A 27841-nucleotide genomic window follows, 5' to 3' on the forward strand; every position below is an offset into this window, starting at 1 on the left:
AATCCTACACAACAACACTAAATAGTTTATAAGAAGAGAAAAATACTGGAGCAGATTCAGTGTCCTGCTTCATTCCTCAGGCAACACCAAGGGAATAGAGACCACCTGAATCTCTCCAGTGGTCAGTGAGTCAGCATAGCCCGTTCGAATCTCTCTTTCTCTCACTCACTGTCTCTCTCTGTAGCACTAGTGACTGGGACGAGGCATGGCTGATGAATGCTGCACTCTGGCTATTCCCAGCTGATGGATTGTCCCTTAGATATTGTTGCCAGTTGGCATAGAGCAGGCTGAGGGCTGATGTGGAGACAAGCAGAGAATGAGACCCAGTCTAAACTTAAAAGTTAAGTGTCAACACAGCTATGTCGCTCAGGGTATGTGAAAAATCCCCAACGCTGAGTAATGTAGTTAACTGTGTAGACAGTGCTAGGTTGATGGAAGAATTCTGCTGTTGACCTAGCTACTGCCTCTCGGGAAAGTGGATTAACTACAGTGATGAGAGAACCTCTCCCGTTGAAGTAGTGAGTAACTGAACTGAAGCGCTGCAGTAGGACAGCTGCGGCATTTTAAGTGTACACTAGTCCTCAGGGAGCAATAAGTGGCTCTAGGATAGCACCCCCTCCCCATGGCGTTGAGCAGATTGTAGCTGCAGCAGAGAATCTCCCTCATCCTATCCAACTGATACTGCAGGGAGAATTTTAGGTAGACAGTAATTATGCTGTGTCAAGGGTTTTTCCCCACTTTGAACTTTAGCGTCCAAAAAGTGGGGACCTGCATGATTTCTTCTAAGCTTAATTTCTAGCTTAGATCTGGTACGCTGCCACCAGCCAAAAATATAGAGTTTGGCACACTTCCTGTTCCCCCAAAACCTTCCCTGGGGAACCCAAGACCCAAACCCCTTGGGTCTTAAAACAAGGAGAAATAAACCATCACCCCTCCTTTCCCTCCCGCCCCCAGACGTTCCCCTCCCTCGGTTGCCTTGGGAAATTATACAGATCCAAACTCCTTGGATCTTAAAACAAAGAGGAATTAACCATTCCCTTCCTTTTCCCCCCACCAATCCCTGGTGAATTTAGACTCAATCCCTTGGATTCCAAAACAGGGAAAAATCAATCAGGTTCTTAAAAAGAAAGCTTTTAATTAAAGAAAGAAAAGGTAAAAATTATCTCTGTAAAATCAGGAGGGAAAATGCTTACAGGGTACTTAGATTCATATAGCCTAGAGGGATTCTTCCCCCTCCCCCCCCCCACCAGCCTGAGATTCAAAGTTACAGCAAACAGAGGTAAAAATCCTTCCAGCAAAAGACACATTTACAAGTTAAGAAAACAAACATAAGACTAATCTGCCTTGCCTGGCTATACTTACAATTTTGAAACATGAAAGACTGATTCAGAAAGATTGGGAGCACCTGGGTGTACGTCTGGTCCCTCTTAGCCACAAGAGCGAACAACAAACAAAACAAACAGCACAAAAAAAGACTTCCCTCCACCAAGATTTGAAAGTATCTTGTCCCCCGATTGGTCCTCTGGTCAGGTGTCAGCCAGGTTCACTGAACTTCTTAACCCTTTACAGGTAAAGAGACATTAACCCTTTACCATATGTTTATGACATGCTGTATAACTGTATAATTGGCCAGATTACTGAGATCAACACTTTTGAAATATTATTGAACTTTTAATGATCAAAAGTGGTGACAGATCTGTTTATTTCACCTGAAAGATGACACCTTCTTTTTCACAGCTCCTCTAACACTAATCAATTCTAACTCGGAGGGAAGAGTGCTACCTACTTAAGCAAAAACACCAGCTCTTGCAGCACCTACGTGCTCATTGGGGGTATTCCCTCCAAGTTGGACACTCAACCCTGGGGGTATATCTATGCTTAACCACTACAACTGTGCTGCAGCTGTGTTGTTGTAGCACTTCAGGGTAGGTACTACCTACAGGAGGGATTCTCCTGGTGGCGTAGGTAATCCATCTCCCTGAGAGTCAATAGCTAGGCCGAAAGAAGAAGTCTTCTGTTGACTTAGCTCTGTCTACATGGGGACTCTTAAGTCAGCTTAACTACACCACTCGGGTGTGGATTTTTCACATCCCTAGGTGATGTAGTTATGCTGATCTGATTTTCTAGTGTAGATCAGACCTTAACTTCTGAGATCTGATAGGATCACAGCACAGGATTGTATGACTGCAAGTAGAGCTGGTTGCAAAAATTCAGACAGAACATTTTTTCATTAGAATTTGTTGATCTGTCAAAACTGACCAGGTGACCAGGATCAGAAAGTCTGGGAACCCTATGTATCAGAACCTAGTCGAGTGGCCTCTTCCAGGCACCTGCCAGATTGCTGTGAGGGGAATCTAAGCCTCTGGATCTTCCCTGCGTCTCACTAGGCAACAGCATTGGTTCCTCCCTTGGCCTCTCTGGCACATTTCCTGTGCACAGACTCTTGTTATCCCTTCATGGAAATGGACCCCTTCAGCCCACCTGTCTTAGGCCTGGAAGATAGGCACTGACCCCCAAAACACTCCAGGAGCATAAACATACCCCCTCGCAGAACGCCACCCCATCATGTGAGCCTTTGGTTTGCAGTTTAACTTTCCCTGGAGATGGGTGGCAATTGTAAAGCATATAATACAGCAGTTTACATTTGTGGACCCTAAAAATTTCAAATGAAGGTGCAGCCCCCTTTGGAAATTTTAGATATAGTCTGCAGACCCCCAGGGTCTGTGGACCACAGTTTGAAAATCACTGATATACACAGGGAGGTACTTTGTTCTAACTCTAACACTTTATTGCTCTTAACTTAATCACATGAAAATTACACAGATCCACACAAAATAATAACGTACGTTGCCCAGGTTATTTTCTCACCTGTCCAGGGCATTCTTTGGGCTGGGGGCTGGGTCATTCTAGGGATGTCCTTCTCCTGCATAGCATTGCTTGTGTGTTGGAAACAAGGAATCATCTCCATTACCCCTACTTCTGTGCTCTTGGCCAGTTCATTCCCCTCCTGTCTTGTGCCCCACATTTCCTGTTCCTGCGTAATTCTCTCTCCAGTTTCTTTGTGACTCTGGGAATTTTTATATATATCACTCTAGTAACACCTGGGTTTCTTTGTTCTAGGCTAGGTAATTTTCCATTGTTTGTACTTTCCCTCCTCCCTGCGGAGGGATAGGATACAACTGATTTTTCCTAAGAGTGAGCTCACCCATTGTTTTAAACTATTTTCACCTGAATTAGGGTCACTGAGTTATGGTCTAAGAGGACGTGACACAGCCCAAGCCAGCAAGGGTGGAATTCACGTACACATTGAGACGGTCAAAAATACAGCAATTTTATAATGCAATTTCACAGTCTCAATCAGAATTAATAAATTGTACAGAGACTCTGTTCCAGCTCCCCAGACTCGCAGCTCCTCAGCAGCTCGGGCTTCCATTCCTTTTACAGAGAATTTTAAATTTGGGGGGCGGGGGGTGGATTTGTTCCAAATTGGAACTAAACCAGATTTCAATATATTGAATTTCTCTGTGAATTGGAATTACCTTTCTCTGCCTAGCTCTAGCTGCAAGGCAAACTACCAAAGTTTGTTAGGGTAGTTATTTGTCTTTACATATGGTAAGGAAACCAAGAGATTCCACATTTATAGGGAATTAATCTGTCATTCAGCACAGAGAAAAATGGAGGACAGTTTTTATTGGCCATTGAATTAAGAGGAATTATGGTAGAATTGGTCAGAAAATTATAGGTCAGATCCAGATTCCCTAAAACATTTAAGTCCTTTTTTCACAATCTTTTACCAAATGTGATTGGGGATAAGAACTTTAATTTAACCTTTGAATTTTGGCTAGACTGGTCAGAGAAAGCAAACACGTACAAAATTGAACAGCTGAGGTGCTACAGCATTTATTTAGTATCTTCTTGTAGGTGATGTTTACAGATTCCTGCTTCAACAAATTAATATGTTTTTTTTACATCTACAAGAAATAAACTTGTGTACTGTCTTTTTCTTAACATTAGAAATACTGCTTTGTGTGAGGTGACATCAAATCTATTTCATTTCATGATTTTTATCCAGAAATTCAGTATTAGTTTCTTTTGGAAATGGGGAGATGGGTAAGAACTGGAATTAGAAGCCAAAATTTTTAAAGTAGATCTGGTAGAATAAAAGGAAGTAGTACTAAGTGAATGAATAAGTCATGGTAAAATCAGCTCAGGCACTTCTTTGAGACTCACATACCCTTATTTTGCGTAATATGAACATTAGGTATGGCTTTTGCATATATTATTGTCTGGATGTTATTGAAAAGACTTGTTCTGAATAAACTTTCTTAAATTATTGATATAGTGACCCAGCATATTTTAGAATATGCTTTAAAAAGTAAGTAAATTGTAAACTGGAAGTAACAGTAAAAATACATTGAGTGCTTCTAATAATTTAATTTACTTAATTCATTTTTAGAATGTTGAAGCATGACTTTAAAATCATACAAAATTATATTCTGTATTAAGTATTGATACTATTTATGTGTAGAAATGTGATTATTATTTTCTTTGCTATATTTTAACAGGAACATAATAAAAAGCATCCTCTTGTTTAGCAGTGCAACCCTTCCCAAACTTGGTTACCCATACTAGTATTCTAATCACTAGGGCCTGATCTACATCTAAAATGTAGGTCAATCTAGCTACACTACTCAGTGCTGTGAAAAATTTCGTGCCCTATGTGACGTAGTGAGGTCAACCGAACCTACACAGTAAATGCAGCTACCTTGTCAAGGGGATGAATTTGTCAAAGTGATGGAAAAACCCCTTCCATTGTTGTAGTAAATGTATGCGCTGCAAGCTGTGCGACTGTAGTGCATGTAGTGTAAACATACTCTAATTGGTAAATCCTTCTGAAGGCATGGAGGGCAGTGACCATGGTGGAGCAGAAAGAGAGGAGGTTTCCCCACATGCCATAGAGCACACCTCCATGGCAGACTCCCTGTGTACAAACACAGAAGGGTGTTTCGGAGGCAGGGGCGGCTCTAGACATTTTGCTGCGCCAAGCACAGAGGGTCTGCTGGTCCCGCGACTTCGGCAGACCTCCCTCAGGCACGTCTGCGGGAGGTCCACCGAAGCCGTGGGACCAGTGGACCCTCCGCAGGCATGCCTGCGGGAGGTCCACCGAAGCCGTGGGACCAGTGGACCCTCCACAGGCAAGCCGCCGAGGCACCCTGCCTTCCTCCCTAGCAGCAACCGGCAAAGCGCCCCCCGCGGCTTGCCACCCCAGGCACGCGCTTTGAGCGCTGGTGCCTGGAGCCACCCATGTTTGCAGGAGAGGGTCAGGGGATTAGTGCTCCTTGCGTCTACCAAGCCCTCCACCATGTGGAGACTGAGCACATCAACCGTAGGGACTACTGCAGTTGTGTAGCATAGGGAGTAGTAATTGCAGAGCTAGATCTTGGGAAGGCAAGGGATGGAGTCATTCCTTCCTTGAACCCTCACATATCTGCAAAAAATGTTCGGCCTGATAAAATTTGCCCCTAAATCTTTTCATATTTTCTTATGCTCACTAAAAAGAAAGATACAAACAATATATGGTATTAATTTTATTTGAACTATATTCTTACGAATGTAATAGAATCCAAAAAAACCCTGAAGCCTGAGAAAAGTAAAGTCCATAGAAACCTATATATAGTAACGGTATGTCATCTGCACTGAAACTTTTTCAGTTTGCTGATAACACTGAATACATAAATATTACAAATATTGGCTATATGTATTCAGGTAAGCCAGACATGAAAAAAATTGGTGGATAATCTATTTGTGCAAAGAAATCGGGATGTGACCATTTCTTTTTTTTGAACTCTAAGTGTACCTATCCTAAATATTCAATTCTAAATATTCTATCCACATTTTAAGTATTCAGAATTGCTGATTCTTGACCTCTCATGCCCCCACAACATAGGTAATTTAGAAATCTATACAGAACATTTGATTTAAAAATGATAAAACTATATAACCAAAATAACTGTAATTATGGACATTTGCATTATAAACTATCCCCTGGCATCTACCAGTGATTTGCAACAGTCCTGATTTGTTTGATGTTGAGGCAATGGGGAGACTTTATTTCCCTCACCCTCTGTATTCTCTCTTCATTGATTTTGAGGAACCCATTGATAAAAGAAGATTGCCTTTACCCCTTACACCTCCCCAGTAGTTTTTTGATGGTATCAGGTTGCTGTGGAATGATGTACTTTACTCCATTCACTTATCAGTCTTCTTGTTAGATTGATATGCTGCTGCTGCACTCTTCCTGTTCCACTATGTATTTGGTTTGTGTGCTGTAGTTCTTCATATTGTCTAGGTGTCCTCCTGTCCTTAGACTTTTGGTGGGATGAGGCTGCTGAGTGCCTCCTTACAGGAAAAAAAAAAAGCCTTAGTTGGGACAAGAAGCCTACAAGTGGGAAAAACTCTGTGTTCAGGTCTTCATGCTCTCTCTTTCCCAGACCCCTTTTGCCATAACTCCTGTTCCATCTTTTTGGATGGAATGGATTGGCTACAGATGGGTCTTCTGCTGTGTGATGTTCTCAGTAGGGATAATCTGGCTTCACTCCTTTATGCTTAAATTTTTGCTCCACCTGTCTCTTGTCCCATATGTCTAGGATAACAGCAGACCAGCAACTGTTAGCAATAATGCCATAGTGCCCAATCCTGCAAAGTCCTGAGTTCCTCCTAGTACCAGAGGAGTCAGTGGGAGATGAGAGGCTCAGCACCTTGTAGGTTGTGACTCATAGTGAAGAAGGTCTTACGTGTAGGATAGGTTTAACACTTCCAAGTGGAGATTAGCCATTTAGCTGTTTGCTTTCTTCAACTAATATCTAGCTATTCAGCTAATTTGTCTCCCATTCCCTGGTGCTTGGTCATCACTGAAACAGACCTCATCCCTCATGTAAGGTATCATATTAGCTGTTAGAACAAGCAATTGCTAAGCAACGTGAGATTGATATCACTGGCTATCTGGAACTATTGGTCAGGGAAACTAGCTAGTATTGGTTTCAGAGTAGTAGCCATGTTAGTCTGTATCCGCAAAAAGAATAGGAATACTTGTGGCACCTTAGAGACTAACAAATTGTAGCATAAGCTTTCATGGGCTACAGCTTTCTTCATCGGATGCATGTAGTGGAAAATACAGAAGGAAGAGAGAGAGAGAGACACACACACACACGGAACATGAAACAATGGGTGTTACCATACATATTATAAGGAGAGTGATCAGTTAAGGTGAGCTGTTGTCAGCAGGAGAGAAAAATAACTGTTTGTAGTGGTAATGAAAGTGGCCCATTTCCAGCACTTGACAAGGAGATATAAGGAACTGTGTGTGGAGGGAGGGGGAGATAAGCTTGGGCAAATAGTTTTACTTTGTGTAATGGCCCATCCACTCCCAGTCTTTATTCAAACCTAATTTAATGGTGTCCAATTTGCAAATTAATTCCGATTCAGCAGTCTCTCCTTGGAGTCTGTTTTTGAAGTTTTTTTTTTTTTGTAATATTGCGACTTTTAGGTCAATTATGGGGGGGGGTATCGATCTAAGATACGCAACTTCAGCTATGTGAATAGCATAGCTGAAGTTGGACTATCTTAGATCGATTTACCTCGGGTCCTCACGACGCGGGATCGACTTCCGTGGCTCCCCCATCGACTCCGCTACCGCCGCTCGCTCCGGTGGAGTTCCGGAGTCGACGGGAGCACATTCGGGGATCGATATATCGCGTCTAGATGAGACGCAATATATTGATCCCCGAAAAATCGATCGCTACCCGCCGATATGGCGGGTATTCTGGATCTACCCATTATCACTCCATTTCACTCCCTTCTTTGAATCCCTTCATTGAGCTGATAGGTTTACTAACTTTCTGCATCAGATCTGTGCTTCATTTCCATCTTCAAGGTCCTGCACAATTCTTCCAGGCCTACATCTCTGCTCTTGTTTTCTCTCATTTCTGTTGCCTGTGTTCCTCCCAAGGCTCACTCATTATGCTGCTTTTTGTTCTTCTCTCTCTCTTGGCTTCACGTCTTCTTCCGTGCCACTCCTTACACTTTCAAAATTCTGCTCCATTCTTTAGCTCCTCTAAACATACCTATCCATTCAAATGCCACACTTTAATAATAGCTAAATAGATAAAATGGTTGGAAAAAAACAATCATGTTATGAGATTAAACTGTCATCCTGTGTGTCATGTGTGTCCAAGATGTATTTGACTGATTTCAAGCTTTAACTGTGTTATGTGTGCTTGATTTAAACTGTAAAGTCCTTGTGGTAGGAACCGCACGTTCATATTTTTCCTCTGGCTTACACTACCTATAGAACAAAAATTTGTCAGAAAAATCTAATGTAACATACTCTATATGAATACAGTATGGCTGGAGCAGGAATGATTAAAAATCTTTTTTTTATTATTTCATTTGTTTTTCTTTGCCCTCAACACCATATATTCCATATTTATATTATCCATGAAAACAAAAAAGGTCACCCTTGTTTTCCATTCCCAAAGCACTCTGGTGTTTTTTGAAATTGTTTTGTCTGAATTGTGCTGAAGTGATTACCCACTGCTTCAGGCATGTACTCACTTCAGCACTCTTTGGCTGCAGTCAGACTTCAGAGAAAAGCAAAGGTGTAAAACTCCTTTGTCACTGGTTAGGAGATCATTCAGTAAGGAATGCAACAATTAAAAGCTTTTTTCAAAGTGAACTAGTATGGCTGCAGCTAATTACACATATGCAAACATCATATGAAAGTGAATGTATGGTGTACAGTGACAGACATTCATTCAAGTCTACCAACATGACTTGCATAGAACATGCAATGTATGCACTGACTAAGTTTCATTTGCATGGCTTAAGAATAAAGTGAATTTTGGCCTTGTTTTCAATGAAAAACTGCCAAGTGCCTAAGCAACATCCTGATATTTAGACAGGTATATGTAGTTATTAAAAAAAAAAAAAAAAGTACATCTATAGATTATTTTAATCCCATCACTGTTGTATATGTGTTCATACGGTATGTGCAAAGTATTTTGAATAATCTTATCCTATATGCTGGCATACTTTAGTGATTTGAAATTCAGCAATCATTTAACTGTTGAACAATAAATTATTACCATAGCAACCTTGTAATCCCCTGGCTCAGCATCTATACAGGCTCCAACTTTTAGCATATATTCAAAATACAAATTAATGTAAACATTTGTATAAAATAAGAAGTTTAGTAAAGCTTATTCATTTTTAATTAATTTAGAGGTTGTCCTCAATTACTGTATATTATAGTGTTAGAATAAATTTCTCGGCTCCGTAATGTGCAGTGTTGCTTTAAATTACAGTCTTTCTACAATAGATTACTTTGCTTTTAATGATTGTTTGAAATATAAAAGGATTCTCCATAAACCAGGAGCCCAGCTGTGAGCCTCCTGGTATGCAGGAGGATGAAGATGTAGTTTTGGATATGAGCAGAAAATAACCTGAAGAGCAGCGTCTCAGAATTTTACAGTTTTCAGTACAAAAGAGGAATATTGTTCTTTCTTCGTCTTCTGTACTACATTAAACTTCCCAATAGTCAGGTCATTCAAGGCCTCAATGCTTTGGATATCACCTAGAATTAAGGTCAAATTATTCTACGTAAAAAAGAAATTTGCTCCATTCAGGGAAGTTGCTTTCTCCAAAGAGTTGAGAGATTATGGTAATGCGGGCACCTTCTGAGCCCTAATACTGATCTAAAGAACTGGCTCATATACATCGATACTCATCATACACTTGTATCTCCTTTGCCCACCAATGGGAGATTACTGTCCTAACGGGAAATGGACTTTTTGAAGATGAGAATTTCTTCTGCTCTCTATTCTGTCATCAGTAAGAGACCCAAATCACAAGAACAATTTTAAAATTCTAAATAGATATGCTAGGTTTGTCAGCTGTGAATGGTGTCACTAAAGCCTGGTCAACGTGACAGAGTTAGGTTGACGTAAAGCTGTTTATGTTGACCTAACTCTGTAAACATCTACACTGAAATGTAGTTCCCGCCAATGTAACTCTCCCACTACCCTGACTTAATAACTCCACCTCCACAAGAGGCAAAGTGCTTAGGTCAACGCAGTGTCAGTGTAGACACTGCGTTGCTTACACTGACTGTTGCTGCCTTTCAGAAGCCGTACCACAGTGCCCCACACTTACAGTTAAATCGGTGCCAACATAAGGAGAGTAGTGTGGACATGAAAAAGCGATTTAATTTCTGCAGTGGCTGTATGTCGACATAACTTAGGTCAACTTAATTTTGTAGTGTAGACTGCCATAAGAAAAATCTAGTTTTAAAAGGTCCTCTAAGAAAATGTTGGAATCCATGGCCTCTGAAATTCTCCAGAACGATATTCTGTGACCTATTCTTATTGCATGGTTTTTATCTTACGCTCCATGACCATCAGCTAATTTTGGAAGTTGCTGAAAAGTTTATCATACTAAGTTACATGTACTGAGGGCTACACAGTAGACTGAGCACTTTATGTCTTGTTAAAAGTAATCTTTTCTTGTGGTGCTTTGCCTTACTTTTCTTCACAAATAATATGAATCTGGATGGACAGGACTTTCTAGGGACATGAAGGAACTCTGTACCTCCAGTATTAATTAAACCCATTGTATGTTCTTTCTGCTTCCTAACGGCACAAGTGGTTGCAAGTGCATGTATCAGAAATGGCAAGAATGCCATCTTTTTTTAAAAATAACATTTTATTAGACGCCTCTCTGCCTTCATGTTACTTCTCATTCACTCTCAAGTATGTAACTTTTCCTCTGACTAAATTATTTGTCTCACCTCCCTGCTCCTGTATCCCTGCATGATCAGCTCTCCTCTTTGTTCACATGTAATGCTGGAACTCCCTTCCTCTAATTTCTCCACAATGCTAACCTGTTATAAGTTTGCTTTAGGAGATGTGGATACTTAGGGCCAGACATTTAAAAAAGCTTGGCACCTACAATTTGGGCCATATTTTCAGAAGAGTTCAGCTGCCATTTAGGTATCTGATAAAAGTGGCTATATTTTCAAAAGTGCTCAGCATCCAGTAGCTTTCAACAGTATTCAGAGGCTGCAGGAGAAAGGGCAAAATTTGGCACTATGCCATATATGTTCATTTTACCTAGTGCTTTATGGGTACTCTTTTAGTTCATTTTTTCCTCTCTATTACTAGTCTGAGATCATCTCTGCTAAAGGAACAGTAGCTTCATAGGGGGAGTTATCCTGCCCACCCATACTGCTGTTGATCCTATGTATATGGATTCTGTTTCCCTCTGTAGTACACAAATGTTATGTTCTTTATTCTTAAGTGACAGCTGGCGACAGGTAAAGTTGGCTCATATTTTGTTCATTCTGGTTAAACACTTTCATTTCCAAGTATATACCCAGGTTTTGTTTTCTGTATTTTGTTCTCGATATGGTTGAATGCCATCCCTGGAAAGATGTGCATAGTATTGAATAAAATGGCTTGCCATCAGCATTCATGAGTAAATTCTGTAGTTTTTGTTTCAAGGCTTTGACATGTCATCAAGTATAAATCTATTCTAATGCCAAAATCCCTTTTGATGTTTGATGCCAATCAGTAGCTTTTTCATCTTGAAAAAGGTAGTGAATAATTTGCCCTGTGAATATTGCACAGATACCATATATGGTATGAAACAAAGAGATAGGGGAATCCCATAGCCATTTGTGAAATTCAAATAACCGTGTTAAATCAGTTTGCTTTCCCAAATACTATTAGTAGTCTGGTACGTTTTCTCTCTCTTTCAAGAAGACATAGACTAATTTGCATGTTTGAGATGTGTGGAAACAATATACTGTTTGCTGTGATATTTTATTTCATGAGCAAAAGCCAGTATACTGAAATGAGTGTGCATCATATTATATATTTGTTGATATTAATAAGAATTGTAATCTGTTTTGTTAGCTGTTTTCTAACTGCACTGTATTCTTAATGCACTAAAGCCTGTATTTTCAAAAACCCAACATTCCTTTATGGGCAGACTTTGCATGCATATTTTTTTCACTACAGTGAATTGTGAGCCCAAAAGATGTCATGGGAAAGGCTAATATTTAGTTCTCTGGTTCATCTGTGAGCACAAAAATATAGGAGTAATTTCCGTGCATAAAAAGGAGGCCAGGCTGAAAATATTCAAGATTTTGTTCTAAATCAGTTTATTTGTTCTGATACTCATATTTAGATTATATTAGGCAAAAATAGCCTCTGAAGCTATGTAGTTAATTCCTTTCTAATGTGGAATCTTCTGATATCAAACTGAGATTCATTGGTTTTTAGGTTAGAAGAGACCATTATGATCATTTAGTCTGACCTCCTGCATAACACAGGGTGATAGCCTTTTACCCAGTAATTCCTGCATCAAGCTCATAAGTTTTGCTTGAGCTACAGCACATCATTTAACCATAAGTGAAATAAAGTCTGTTATAATTTTATAAAACACTTTGTACTGAGATTCGTTGGTTTAAATTGCCACCTTAGTGTAAATCACTGATAATATTAATATAGTTATTTTGCTTACAGTTTGCACTAATGTAGGAACTTTAAAGCAAAGTTACTCAAAGCACCTTATATACCTTAATTATGCTTCCCGATAGGCATTATTTATATCCATTAAAAAGGTGTAAATTTAGGGAAAAAACAAGATGAGTGACTTGTCCATTGTAATACAATGAATGAGCAGTAGAATAAGGAATAAAATTTGACTCCTAATCCTTTGTTTTGACAATTAAACCACTGTGAACTTTATTATTTGATTCTCAAATCTGTGAGGATTTAAGTATGGGAACTACAAAAAAGTAATTACAATAAGTGATGTTGTCATAACATATTTCCCAGATTTGGACCTTAGCGTCCAAAATATGGGTCTTAGCATGAAAACCTCCAAGCTTAGTTACCAGCTTGGACCTGGTAAAACTGCCACCACCCAAAAAATTAGAGTGTTTTGGGGCACTCTGATTCCCTCAAAAACCTTCCCTGGGGACCCCAAGACCCAAATTCCTTGAGTCTTACAACAAAGGGACCATAAACCATTTCCCTTACCCCTCCTCCTTCCCAGGTGTTCCCTCCCTGGGTTCCTGGAGAGATACACAGAAGCAAGCTCCGTGAATCTAAACAGAGGGATTCCACCCTCCCTATTTCCAGTCCTGGAAATACAAGTACGGAGAGAGAGAGCCAAGATGCCCCCCACCCCCCTCCTTCACCCAGAGGGAATGCCAAGTCAGGCTAGTAAATCTAACACACACAGATTTCCCCCTGACTTCTTCCTCCCACCAATTCCCTGGTGAGCTACAGATTTAATTCCCTGGAGTTCCCCACTAAAGAAAAACTCCAACAGGTCTTAAAAAGAAAGCTTTATGTAAAAAGAAAGAAAAATACATAAAAATGGTCTCTCTGTATTAAGGTGACAAATACAGGGTCAATTGCTTAAAAGAAATATGAATAAACAGCCTTATTCAAAAGAACACAATTCAAAACACTCCAGCAATTACACACATGTAAATACAAAAGAAAAAAAAACAATAACCCCTATTGTTTTATGATCTTTGTACTCACAACTTGGAAACAGAAGATTAGAAAGCAGGAGACAGAAAAATCCTTCCCATAGCCGAGAGGGACAGACACAAGACAAAGAACAAAGGACTCAGACACAAACTTCCCTCCACCCAGATTTGAAAAAGTCTTGTTTCCTGATTGGTCCTCTGGTCAGGTGTTTCAGGTTACTCCTTTCCAGGTGAAAGAGACATTAACCCTTAGCTATCTGTTTATGACAGATGTATTTCACAATTATGAAAAAAAGTGAATCAGTAGTAAAACAAACTTAAAGAAAATAATTTATTTTAATCATGTTCTTTTTAGTTCCAATTCTAAAACCTTCATAGATTGGAGGATCAAATAACTATTTTTATTTAGTGCCTTCCACCATAAATGATATTAAAGCACTTTACGAGCTATGTTTGTAAAAAGAATCAGCCACACATTACTGAAATATGGCTACCTCTGGAATAGAATGCAATAGCTGTTCTATGACATAACACTAACTGGTTCTTTTTAGAGAGGAAGTGAAAAATAAGTTCTCCAATTGAAATATTCTTTGAATTTTAGATAAGCAGAATATAATAATAAATGTTAGGATTTTCCCAGCAGCCAGGTTAACAGCCCTTCTCTTATAAAAAATTCCATGGGCTCTTTAGTACTTATTGATGGTCAAGATTTCAGTTTTACAACTCACCTGAAATACTCAAAATACTAGGACTGATATTGAGCTACTAAAGGGTGAACAGTCTTATATCATTGGCCCACTAGCTGTACAGTACTATCAGTGTCCTGGTAAGCCGCTCTCATTGTTGGTATACAAAAGACCTGTGACAGATGAAACGTATGAAGCTAGAGCACAAATGAAAAACATCACATTCTGAATCCAATCTATTCTGGGTAGAATGTATTTATAATGTCATGTTGTGGTTGTTATGGAGGCATCAACAATGTCTCATCCAGTGGAATAGTCCTGTGTGGTATTATTATTATTTATTATTATTAATCATGTTTATTAAGACCAACCAAGAATGGGGCTAAGAACTGTATAAACACAGAGTTGTAGATGGTTCCTGAATGTACAATCTAAATAGAATAGACAAACACAGGGTAGAGAAAGGGTAACACAAGCAGTGCAAACAGTGTGATGGCAGTAGACATCATGGTAGCTTGATGGGTTTGTTTTCTTTTTTATGGGTGTGGCTGGCAGATCAGCTAAATGGAATGAAAATGGAAGGTGGGTTGAAAGGGACAGGGCAGAGAAGAAAAGGGTAAGAGGGGCATATGTAGAGTGAACCTAAGGTGAGCAGGTCATGGGGGAGGGTTTGATCAAACAGTCAATCAGCATAAAGCCGATAAAGTCCCATCAGAACTGTAGAAGGTTCTCTGAATGTCCAAAAGTCCCTTCTTTGGCTGCTTCTGCACGGGCTTCTACTGGCTGGAATCCCTGCCTGGTTCCTCCCTGTAGTTTTTACCAGCAACCATATTGTGGTGGGGGGGAGTACCATTTGGTTTTTAATGCCCCCCAAGTGGGCCTTCTCCCCTGCTCAGTTTTGAGTCTGGAGGGTGCTGGAATGGACAGGTGGCCCTGGTGGGCCCCATTTTACACTCTACTCTACCATGCTCCTGTATCTGCTCCTACTGGCTAGTAGACAGGTTGCTGAATTCAGGCCGCTAATTTCCTGGAAATAATCAAATATTTCTTCTGAAAGGAGCTATCTTTTGGGTCTATCTGTGAAGAGAACTTTTGTGTCTGATGGGGACAAATAACATGTCATCTCTTAAATTTCAGTCACTGAGGTTCCAGATGTGCTGAAGACAGACTGGTACCTGTAACTTGGCTTGTAAAACTAAAAAGGAGAGGTATTGCGTCCACCACTAGTTATGGTGTTACCCTGCCTTTCATGAGGAGGAGTTATCAGCTTCCTCATAAGAGATGTTCAGGCCATTGATCAAGAAGCCGCTTCTTGACGCTGACATTCTTATGGTCTCCCTGCTTCTGACCTGCTCTTTTTGAGGCAAGCTTATTGTGAAGCTAGTGACAAGGCAACTCTGGCATTAACCAAAGTGCTCAGGTTTAATTTATTTCTGTCAATCAGGTGCAAGGTCTGAGGGTCTGACTATGATACAGAAACTATTTCTTATTGATTGATCTCTCAGTGATGGACAAAGAGAGGTTTCCATGTTGATTCTTTACAGTTGTCTTTTGATGCTATTAACCATGAGGTTTTGCTGATGGCATAAACCCTGGCAGTGCTGGATGGGACTGTATTTGGGATTTTTTGTTGGTTTTCTTTACCAGTTTTCTTTTTTCTGAGAGATGTCAGAGAGTTGTGCTGGGAAATTGCTCACCTACTCTGAGCATGCAGTCAAGTGTAACCGATATCTTGTAGCATCCTTCAGGATTCCTTTCTGTCATCACTTTTGTTTAAAAGGTATGTGAGATGTAGGGGGAAGGTAGCGCATGTGTAAGGGACTGGTTGCCACCAATATGCAGATGACCTGCAAGGGTCTCTCTGTTTCAGCAGATCCAGAGAGATCAGCAACAGCCCACTTGACAGGCAGATCTGTTTCAAGCAATGTTAACTTCCAATAGCTGTTCAAGCACTGTTTCCACTGGTATTTAGGAAAAGCATGCAGCAAAAGGGTAACTGATCCCTGACTCTTTGTCCTACCCCATCCAGCTTTCAAAGGCTCAGTCACAAAGGGGTTTCCATGGCTCCAGGGCAGGAACAGTGTAAGCTAGGAAACCACTGCTCATGACTTTTACTCTTTTGTGGGCATTTTTATCTTTCTTTTCTCTCAGTTGCCCTGCTCAGTGGAAAACTTTTGAGGTCTGAGAGGGACCCTGCAGCTCTGAAGTGGTTTGACTGGGGAGCGTAAAATGTGGTGCAGTAGGGTACAGAAAAGATGAATTTCTGAGGGAACGGAAATGGGAAAATAGTTATATGTCTGTCTTAGGTACTTATTGTACCGAGGTACATATTGTCACTATTACCATAGTATGAGTTCCTCACATTCTTTTTACTTTGAGGAAGGGAAGTACTGTTATCCCCATTTCACAGAAAGTTACAAAGAGACTAACTTACCAAGTTCATGAAAGTCTATGTTAGAGCAGGAGGTTGAACCTGGTTCTTTCATGTCCCAAATTAGTACCCTAGCCACTGCTCCATCCTTCCTCTCTAACATGCGTGAGAGAGAAAAAGTTGAGTTGGCAAATGATGAGTGGAAACCTGACTGAATGAAAAGTGAATTGAGTAAGAGTGAGTAGAGGCTAAGTGGGAGAGATGAACAGAAGTGAGGGTATTTGTTACTGAGTCAGAGGGCTCAATAATGAGTGAATGGTAGGATGGGGCTTATCTAGTATGTGTGTGTGAAATGCAGGTATATAAAGTGTGTGTATGAGTCTGAGAAAGAGAATATCCAGATATTTAAATGTGGCTGTATGTTAGGAGTGGGAGGGAGAGGGGATTGCATGCATGAAAAAGAGTATGTAGTAGATTTGTTCCTGAGCTGGCTAGTTTTCCTGAGCATTTTGCAAGGCTAGATTAATTAAATTTATTTACATTCTTTGCCTTTCGTGATAATTTGAAATAACTTTTTACAGGTAACAGTTACTACTTCTTTATGTAAAAATAAATTTTAAAAGTTTGAACACCGAATGGATTTATTTTCCTGGTGTTAAGAACAGATTTTCAAAAATGCTCAATGCCCCCAAATCAGCTCCATTCACATTTAAAATATGGTCAGTTAGGTGACTAATTTGAAGCTCTCAGGTGCAGGGTTCTTTTGAAAATCTGGACATAAATGTTTTGTTTGGAGTCTTTAATTTTCCATCTGAAGCAGTGTATGAAAAGAACATATGCTAAGGTAGCACATGGTCTCCAGGAACAGTGCTCGGTTACTAACAATGATTGTAGAAAATGGTTGCTGGGCAATCAACAGCACAGTAAACTCAAATCCGTGTGCTTTCAAATACTTATCTTGATTAATGGTTTAACCAGTCATAAAATACTGCGTACCTGTTGTTTAAATTGAATCCATAATGCACTTTAGTGGAAATATAAAATAGATCTGATTCTCAATGTCTTCTATATGGTAAGAGATAGCACAGATCCAAACTGTTTACAACTGATTTAAAATTAAAAGTTCTAAAACAGAGCTAGAAGAAAAGCTAAATTGATTCTATATACGTAAACAGAGAAAAGCCATGCTTCATGATTTTCCAATAGCCATCAGTTAGTTTTACCATTAAGACTAATGCCTAAAATTATATATTACATTTGTAATAGTTTTGCAGTTGAGTGATACATTCTTTTGTCATCTCATGAATATTTTTGGAGAAATTCAGTATATATTGTACCCATTTCTCAATTCCCAGTCTTCCACAATATTAAGGGTATGTATGATCCAAAGCCCGTTAAAGTCAATAGCAATCTTTCCATTGACTTTAAAAGAAGTTGGATCACGCCATAAGAGAGGCAATCCGATTCTAATAAAAAATGCCACACTACCATCTGATGCTGCATTTTAACCACATTTCCTTTCTTCTTTGGTTTACATATGCACAATCCCAGCATCTTGCTAATGGTGAGGGAATGCTGAGTAGTTTTTTTTTCCCCAAACTCTTAGTGAGCTCCACACGTAGAACTATGCCGAAGTAATTCCTTCAGCCTTTCATTTGAAGAAATATTGAAAGAATATCCAAAATTAAAAAGTAACAAGTCCCATAAAATACATTGAAGGGTAGGATAATGGAAGCCACAAAAACATGATACACAAGAATTGCCTTCAATTTCAATATGTCTATGTAAATTCTCCCCTAAAAGTATAAAAGTGACATTCATTCATGATGTCAGAAGAATGTTATTTCTACACTTTGGCTCTGTGGTTTAACACATGTACAAACCTCTTTGTGATTTGTTCTATCTTAGGGCTATTTCAAATGTAATCTATTTATGGGGCTATATTATGTATTAAAATATAGTTTTCTTGACATGTGGCATACGTTCACAGAACCATAAGAATGTCCCCTCTTTAGAGGTCCAGGAATATTCAAAGGGTATACATCTTTAAAACAGAAACCATTTTTACTTTCAAATTAGATTTATAGCTCCAATATTAACTTTTATTTGTTTTATTCTTACTTCTGAGTTTTACTGATACAGTGTATTAATGCAGGATGCATTTATACTACTGGAGGAGTTCTGAACCCACTGAATACAAACAGATATTTATGTATAGCCTTTTCATGGCTGTGAGACCCAAGGTGCAGTCTATGTAATTACCCCTTTTTATTTCCAGTCTCTTGTTCACTTTTGCAATTTATTACTTTAGATGCTAGACAATTAAACATGTTAGGAGTTTTACAGACACATCTGAAGATGAGGTCTCTCCCCTGAAATGATTATAATTAAAGCGGACAACTCAAATAGATGAAGGAAGGGGAAATAGGATTTGACAAAAAAAAAAAGTAATTGGTTAGTGAAGTTCAACACACGTCCTGTTAGCTTCACATTTTTTGTTTTTATATATAGATAAGTTAATGTAGTTCTGTCACTAATTTGTTATAGATTCTTAAGAATGGGTCTTTTCATTCCTATGGAGTGGATAGAGATTCATTGTGTTTCCTAAGAACCTAACATATTCATTTGTCAAACATATACCAGACATATGAACATGAATAATAACAATAATAATAATACAGCTGAACAGTATGTCACAGCTAAAATTCAGGTAGTGTTCTATTTGCCTCCATTGATTTTCTTTTTTAATAATAACAATGAAAGCCTGAAGAATGGTAAAGAAATATTTTAAAATTATGCTTACCTTGAAATTTCCCTTTAGGGTATATTTTAAAATACCTTGGAAGAAATTTACAGATAACTTAGAAATTAAGTTCTTTTCGTTGTTCAACTAAGACTTCCATTTAAAGCTGAGTTTTTCATGCTAATTGCCTAACACATTTATTAAATGACCATATTTTTAAAAATAAATCTTAATAAGTTCACATGATGTGAGGAATAGCAGAAGTTAAACAAGAGCATCTCAAGGATCAGTATACTTGTCTTCAGAAAATTGCACATAGATCAACTATACGTATCCTGGGCACTTTAGACTGAAAGGGATATGGCTACGAAACAGGTCTTATTTTACCGTCTTGATAATTCCTTCATGCCAATACACCTAGACTCTCCCTAGTGTTTGTTTTGGCTCTGTCAAGGCTTCCCTTCACCTGAACATGTGGGCTGCCTCACTATCATTTGGCACCTTCAACATGTCATAAACAGCTGCGTATCTTCGGCTAGGAACTGCTCTGGGATTCATGCCAGGGAAAGTTCTCACCCTGGCCTCTGCTTCAGGCATATGCCTCTCTGCCCTGCTGTTTCCTGGGATGAGGTGTGGAACTTGGCTGCAGTCAGAGGAAGTTCTCATTGAAAGATGCAGTTGGGCATGGGCGTGATTCCCAGAAAGGGGAGTCCCAAAAGGCAGCATCCTGACCCTGACCCTCCTCCTAGCAGCCACAGACCCTCCTTCCTTCCCAGCGTAGTACCACCTACAAGTATCACTGAAATCCTGGAAATGAGCTGCTCATCTTCTTATATTTACCTGGGAGCTGACCAGTTTCCTTCAAGTTGAGCAACTTTTTAACTATTTTTTTCAAATGTGGAGTGTATATTATATGGATTTAGTATCCAAATTTTTAAACTAAATGGTGGGAGATTGAATTTACAAGAAACTGTGGACATCTGTTTATTCACAGAATGAGCACAGGATGTGCAATACAGTTCCACCACCCCATGCCACCTGTGTACCTCCAGTGTGACCTGGAGTGACTGCCCCTAGGAATTAGAGGTACTCTAGTAATCCTTTGCCTTTCTTTTGAGGCTGTGGACAAGGTACCAAATGAGATGTTGACTTCTGTCCCTGAAGAACAGGACTGAAACTACCAGTCTATTTCATGTATACTATCAAACAATTGTCATATAATACTAACTTTTTATCCCTACCTGCCATGGGTAGATCCTAACCAGCAACCTGAATGTGGAAGACTCTGTTCCCCAGTACCATTACCAGTTTCTTGGAGTATGCAGCTTCAACCCCCAGGCAGAATATCTATCATTTGCCTCTTTAGTGGAGGGAATAGTTAAAAGAAATTTAATTTGCTGCAGAGTCAAACCTGTTCCATCATTCATCAGAAACAGTTTTACTTTGCACAGGCCAGGCCTTCCCCTTTTCCTCTTACTACATTTGCTCTAGATTTTTTGGTATCCCAAGGAATTCTGCTATATTTAGATTTAAAGAGGTATACCAATGATGAATTTTTCATTTGAGTTGAACAGTTTCGTCTTCATATCATTCCTACAACGGAATCATTTATATGATGCCTTTTGATGTCTTAATAATAGGTACCATTGTTCTGATTCTTACACAGGCAGATAAATGGGGATAAATATTCTTAGTACACCTTTTTATGAGTAATGTTGAAATGTTAGTCATACCACTGTTCCTTGGCGCTATGAAGCTTAAAGTTCTCGTTTTTAGTGAATATGTTGTACTTTGCTGCTGACTCCACTGTATTTCAAAAATATAAGATGCATATACATTTATGATACTCTAAGCTTGCATATTTGAGATTTAATTTGGAAAAGAATGTAGATGGTATTTTTAAACAGTTTGAATTTTATGTTTACAATAGCTGCAACATTTAATTATTAAGTAAAGCTGGAAAACATATTGCAGATAACATTTCTGTATAACAATAATTAAATTCTGCCTATTATAACGTTTTATCCTGATTTTATTTGTAAGAAGCCTTTGTGAAAATATCTCAAATTTCTCCAAATGAAAAACACAGTTTGACAAAGAGTAAATCATATTAAACAAGAAAATAATTTCAAACAATATCTGACTTCTTAGAGGTAGTTTTATTTTCAACAATTTAATATATAAAGGAGAATATTCTGCACCCTTACCACACCAATTCCTCCTCTTCAAACTGCCAGGCAGCAGCAACTAAAAGAAATATTTTGGTGTTATACCCAGTTCACTGATATAATTCCCCAGCATCTCTTCTGCCTCGTTGATGGAAACTTATGGTAGTGCTGCTACATAATGTTGTTTGTGGTGCTATTTGGTCTCCTTCTTTTATCATTACCTCTGGAGCAAAGAGGAAGAAAATAGAAACCAATAAATTCCTCAACCACAGACCAGTACATTTATTACTCTTGCACTGTCACTCAGCCTAAGGAGTATAAAACAGTGGCTTGCATCATTAAAGGTCCAACACTGATTGCTTGAGTTAGAGACTGAGACCAGAGGATATATGTGGAGTTTTTGGACCATCAGGAAAAATAGTTCATAAATATTAGACCTTTACTGAAAAGAGAAGGAAGTTTCCTGAAAGTTTTCCAACAAGTCAAACTCATTTGATCCTGCTACCATAATAAAACTTCATCTGGTATAAAAGACAAACCATATATTTAAAAAATATATAGAATGTCATCACTTGGGACATGTAAAACTCAGCTAATGAATGTTCTATGGGGAGCCATTCCAAATTGACGTGGAGGCAGAAAAAACTAACAGGCCTTTTCCAGCTCTAACATATATGACTTTTATATTAATAGAGGTCAACTGAATAAGACAGCCTTTTATTTTTATGTTTCATTTATTAAATAGTCCGTATGCTTCCCTTTATTCAACCAAGGTTCTTGTCATCTTTATTCCCTGTGAATTCTCCCATTCATGTTATTCTATTATAAGGATCATACTGCCTTTGTTTTAGTGAAAAAAAGTCATTTTACAGAGGTAGATTCTAGCCAACTGGCTGGACGTCAGTATCCGTTCTAGCTAGTCAACCAGTTTTCATGATCAATGGAATATCTCTGCTTTTTATGTTCTGATTTCTTCCCACACAGGAAAGATCTTTTGGTACAAACCTAAGAGTGATTCTTCATTTCCTATCCTAAGGGACTTTGTGTTCCCGTTTTTAAAGGATCCCTCAGGTTCCCTGGAAAGAAATAAAGCCTCTAGGTAAGTGGACAGGCAGTTTTTAGCTACCAGTCCATCTCCTTGAACAGAGAAGCTCTGGGCTCTCTGCCAGTCACTTTCCATTTCCAGCCTTGTTAAGCACAATATACTGCCACCTCCTCCCTACTATTCTCTGCCAGAGGTAACAGTTAGGAACCAGCAGTAAAGGGAAGTATGGCCTATCAAAAGGGTAGAGAAGGGCAAGGAAGTTCACCAGCAAGTTCGGCTAGTCAGGGGTCCCTGTAAGCAATTTCCTCCCACCTGCAGTCCTTATGCCCTTTTTTTATAATTTAGCTAATGACAGTGAAATAAAACTGAAGTTGAGGCATTTAAAATTGGATTAAAATTTAAAACACTGCAAAAATGACAAAGTAATTTAAGAGAAAGAAAAGAGCTAGACAAACCAACATAGCTCTTCTTTTTGTGCTTAATCTTAATTCCACCTCTGTATATTTCCACCTTAACTTTAAATTTCCTTTGTATGTTTAAAAACCAAACATTTTCAAATTTAACCTATGTAAGTTGTCTCATTTTCAGAGGTTCTTTACACTTGCAACTACCTGGGAAGAGCAGGGGGACAGGTAGACACTTCCACCTTCACTTGAGGCTTATTAAAAACACTAATGGGGTCCTAAGAACCCAGAAAGCAGTTCTTTCAGCTATTATTAGTACATGCTAAAATAAAATAAAATGCTAAAGGCTCTGTTGCACCCCCAAGTTGTCATCCTCCTCTTTTTGAACTGACTGCCTTCATCTCCCCGGCCAAATCTGAGTATTGGGACTTCAAAACAGACCTTGCAATCCCAGCAAGGTGTCAGGCATCTTCCAACCCATTTCCTCATCCCTCTGAACTACTTAGTTTTCAAAGCCAACGTCCTCTTTCTTCCTCTCTTCATCCCTGCTGACAGTATTACCTGGGACCAATGTGCTCTTTAGAACATCAGGCTGTGTAGAAGGATGAGTCCAGAATTTAGTCCACGTCCTCAAAAGTTAGACATCATCTCCTCTCTGCACACAATATATTACAATTGTCCCTAGTCTTGTATGAGACCATAAGTCCCTAGATCTTTTCATGGTACTTTTTGCCACTGTGAGTTATGCTCATCCCAGCTAGTTACTCATATACCTTTGTTATAGACCAAAGTGTTCCTTATTGCTGAGTTTAGCTAGATCAGTGACTCTCAACCTTTTCAGACTACTGTTCCCCTTTCAGGAGTCTGATCTGACTTGCGTGCTCCGAAGTTTCATCTCACTTAAAAATTACTTGCTTATAAAATCAGACATAAAATACAAATTGTCACCTCATACTATTACTGAAAAATTGTTTACTTTCTCATTTTTACCATACAATTACAAAATAAATCAATTGGAATATAAATATTGTACTTACCTTTCAGTGTATGGTGTATAGAGCAGTATAGACAAGTCCTCGTCTGTATGAAATTTTAGTTTGTACTGACTGTGCTAGTGCTTTTCATGTAGCCTGTTGTAAAACTAGACAAATATCTAAATGGGTTGATGTACCCCCTGGAAGATCTCTGGATACTCTTAGGGGAATGTATACTCCTGGTTGAGAACTGCAGAGCTAGATGGTCTCTGCATGGTCACCAGTGCCCTCACATCAGCCTCAGGCCAGTTGGCAGTATGCTCACAGTACACTACTTCTGAGATTTGCTAGTGATTGAAGCAATATGAAATAGAATGCTGTTGAAGAGATTGAGATCTGTGAAAATAGCATGCAAATGACCTCCATAATGATACATCGTTATTTGTACAGGAAATTTACTGCTGCAAAACTTGATCCCTGCTTAAAGGAATGCAGAAAGTGGACCAGACAGACCATCTAGGGAGTGACCAGTCCACTGTTAATGGCAGAGGGCAGACTATTTGCACCATTGGAACTATCATACTAGTGATTCATATCCAGAGTGCCGTTGCAGCTCTGGAGAGAACATGATATTGCAGACTACAAAGTGATTAGCCTTCCTCAAAGCAAATCTAATCCAAATGGGGGTGTGAATAAGTGTCTGCACCATTAGGAGCATTTCAGTGTGTAATCACCTGGTTTCAAAGTTGGTTACAGTCATGGTAGGGGGCCCAAACAATACCAAGTTTCAGTGGTTGAACAGTGTCATCCATGATTTTGAAATCATCTAATGATCTCTTCAAGGTAATCTATTTTAGGAGAATGAATCTAATTACTGTAACTTCCCATAATGTAGGTTCTTCATTTTTTATTCTTTTGGAGTCATTAAAATGCAGTGCTCTTGGTGGATGATTTAGGGGATTACTAATGAGATATAAATGTTTTGTTTTCATAGGTGACTGAATCAGATCCAGCCCAGATAAATAGTGACTGAAGGTTGTTGCCATGTGATGGCTGTTTGTTGGCCCATATAAAATGATTTTGGTAGTCTCCCTCCAGTTCTCAGTGGCCAGGAGCCTGAAAGCACCAGTATAGTTATAGCATGCTCCCTCATGGGCAGAGGCCAGTGATTGAAAAGATATGAAGATTGAACTACCCTTACATCCAAGTAAAGGATGAGGCATATTGACATGGTAGTGAAAATTGAACTACTCCGGCTCACTTTGTATCTGTTCTGGATAAAAATGGAGGTTTGAAGACCCAGGGTTGTCAACACTACACCTCTTACAAGCACTAAATTCACAACACATTGCATTTAAAAAGTTAAAAATATTACTGTGTGTGAAATAATGATTGGACCTGATAAAGCTTCAGACAATCAAAGTGAACATTCCTAATAAGATTTTCAGGTTCATAATCCTAATTTAAGTCTAAGTAGAGTTTTTAAATAATTGAGATATTTTTTATGACTGCTAGAAAGGTAAAGAAGGAAAAGGAATAACTGTCATTGATTTATAAGAATGGGGTATGCAGTATCAGAACACAGAATAATAGAAGTACATAAAGTGAAAATGATTGTAATGCTTGTTGTTTGATACTAACAACTTCATTTTACACTACTGTATTCTCTTCGGTCTCTTGTGCATCATATGTAAATGATTTGCTCTATCATAAGTAATGTCAACTAGTTTCAAAAAAATCTAAAGAGCAAATACATTATCTTTAATGTATTTATTACATGTTCTACAAGAAATTAATATCATTTTTGTCATAGTCAGCTTCATAAGCCATATCTGCAACTTCTGGATGAAAAGGGGAGAAATAAGACCGAAACTAAGGGAAAATAGACGGAAGAGAGATTCTTAGGTAAGCAGTAACAGCAGACTGGAGTGGATGCCCTACTTAATACTACCTTTCACTTTAGATGTGACAAGATTGTTTTAGGCTTTCCATGACTCATTATTCACTTTTATAAAGCCTTAGATGTATCTGTGTCAAGATGGCAAAATAGTACCACATAGCTGATTGTGTTTACTTAATTAAGAAGTTAGAATATGTTGCTCAGTTCTTTTTCTCCAACAATTCTTCTTTCTCTGGTTTTTCAATACCTAATTCTTTATCCAGATTAGATTTTGGAAATGCAGAGCGTGAATGATAACTTGGATAACTGGTGCTGCTATAAACAACAAGATGAAATTTCTTTAGTTTTGGTTATCTATTTAGCAACTGTTGTTGAGTTTTTCACATTTATTTAGGTTGATGCAGAGTAGGAATAGAAGTGAGCCCTTGGTGGTGTTCAATATTATTGCTGGTTTTATGATGTTAATAATTCTTCATTCTCCAAATAGCATAAGAAATAAACTACTACTAATTGCCAGACTGATTCTAAATAGACTGAAGGATTCTAAACTTACTTCAACTTACTCTTATTGTGGTGGTAACCAGCTGTGCTGAGCTGTACGTGTTTGAAAAAACAATACTAAAAAAGTCTACTTCTTACTAGCCAATGCAAGTAGTCTTCCAATCAAGTAGAAGAGGCAGTAAGCCTTCAAATCTTGGTGTCAGTGCCAATAGTATTACTTCATTTTTTCAGTCTGAAATTCAACACTAATATCATTCTGTTATTTATGAAGTGATAATTGGTCAGGATACTGAACATACAGTGGAAGCAACAGTATTTGCAAATATTTACAGTAATCGGATATTCCTTTTTGAGAAATATGGTTGTTTTTTTTCTTAGTTCACTGGAGGACCAAAATATTGGCTCCAATAAAACTAATGATATATTGATACAGAATTCAGGTATTCAGCCAGCCTGTGGTACTAGGAGAAAGCATTTTCTTATTTTGTTACTACTATAGTTGGGTTTCCTGCCTGTATCACAGAGATGCCAACCTTACTCTGAAACTTTTAGGGTTGTTTATGAAAAGAATTAGGGAGGTTGCTTGGACCTCTGTCTCCTCCCTGCTGCCTCTCCCCTCACCTCTTCTCTTAGGCCTGGTCTACACTACGCGTTTAAACTGAATTTAGCAGCGTTAAACTGATTTAACCCTGCACCCGTCCACACAACAAGGCCCTTTATATCACTATAAAGGGCTCTTTAAACCGTTTTCTGTACTTCTCCCTGACAAGAGGAGTAGCGCTGAAATTGGTATTGCCATGTCGGATTAGGGTTAGTGTGGCCGCAAATCGACGGTTTGGCCTCCGGGCAGTATCCCACAGTGCACCATTGTGACCGCTCTGGAAAGCAATCTGAACTTGGATTCACTGGTCAGGTAGGCAGGAAAAGCCCCGCGAACTTATAAATTTTATTTCCTGTTTGCCCAGCGTAGAGCTCTGATCAGGATGGGTGGCGATGCAGTCCCAAATCCAAAAAGAGCTCTAGCATGGACTGTATGGGAAATACTGGATCTGATCGCTATATGGGGAGACAAATCTGTTCTAGCAGAGCTCCGTTACAGAAAACAAAATGACAAAGCATTTGAAAAAATCTCCAGGCTATGATAGACAGAGGCCACAGCACAGTGCTGTGTGACAAGCGTAGCAGAAAGCCAAAGAATCAAATGGACGCTCATGGAGGGAGGGAGTGGGTACTGAGGACTCCAGCTATCCCACAGTCCCTGCAGTCTCCGAAAAGCATTTGCATTCTTGGCTGAGTTCCCAATGCCTGTAGGGTCAAAACCATTTTCCTGGGTGTTTCAGAGGATATGTCGTCAATTTACACCCTTCCCCCGCCCCCCGAAAGAAAAGGGAAAAAAAATGTTTCTCACCTTTTTTCAATGTCCCCCTATGTCTACTGCATGCTGCTGGTAGATGAGGTGCTGCAGCGCTGAACACCAGCATCCCCTTC

General features: G+C 39.0%; 1 protein-coding gene across 5 annotated transcripts in view; it reads left to right on the forward strand.

The window, feature by feature from the left end:
• ELP4 (elongator acetyltransferase complex subunit 4) overlaps positions 1–27841 on the forward strand; it is a 283737-nt gene that overhangs the window by 212995 nt on the left and 42901 nt on the right. The window contains exon 10 of one of the 5 annotated variants that reach the window (XR_004000077.1): positions 25766–25857. The exons of 3 other annotated variants lie outside the window; for them this stretch is intronic. Coding sequence is in view for 1 of the 2 variants with exons in the window: in XM_030560248.1 (XP_030416108.1) it covers positions 22514–22564 (51 nt within the window). In the remaining variant the exon portion in view is untranslated. Of the gene's footprint in view, positions 1–22513; positions 22622–25765; positions 25858–27841 lie in introns of those variants that run through there. One more of the 5 variants, XM_030560248.1, reaches the window with a different exon arrangement.

Source organism: Gopherus evgoodei, chromosome 4 (assembly GCF_007399415.2).
Source record: "Gopherus evgoodei ecotype Sinaloan lineage chromosome 4, rGopEvg1_v1.p, whole genome shotgun sequence".
Classification (NCBI taxonomy): Eukaryota; Metazoa; Chordata; order Testudines; family Testudinidae; genus Gopherus; species Gopherus evgoodei.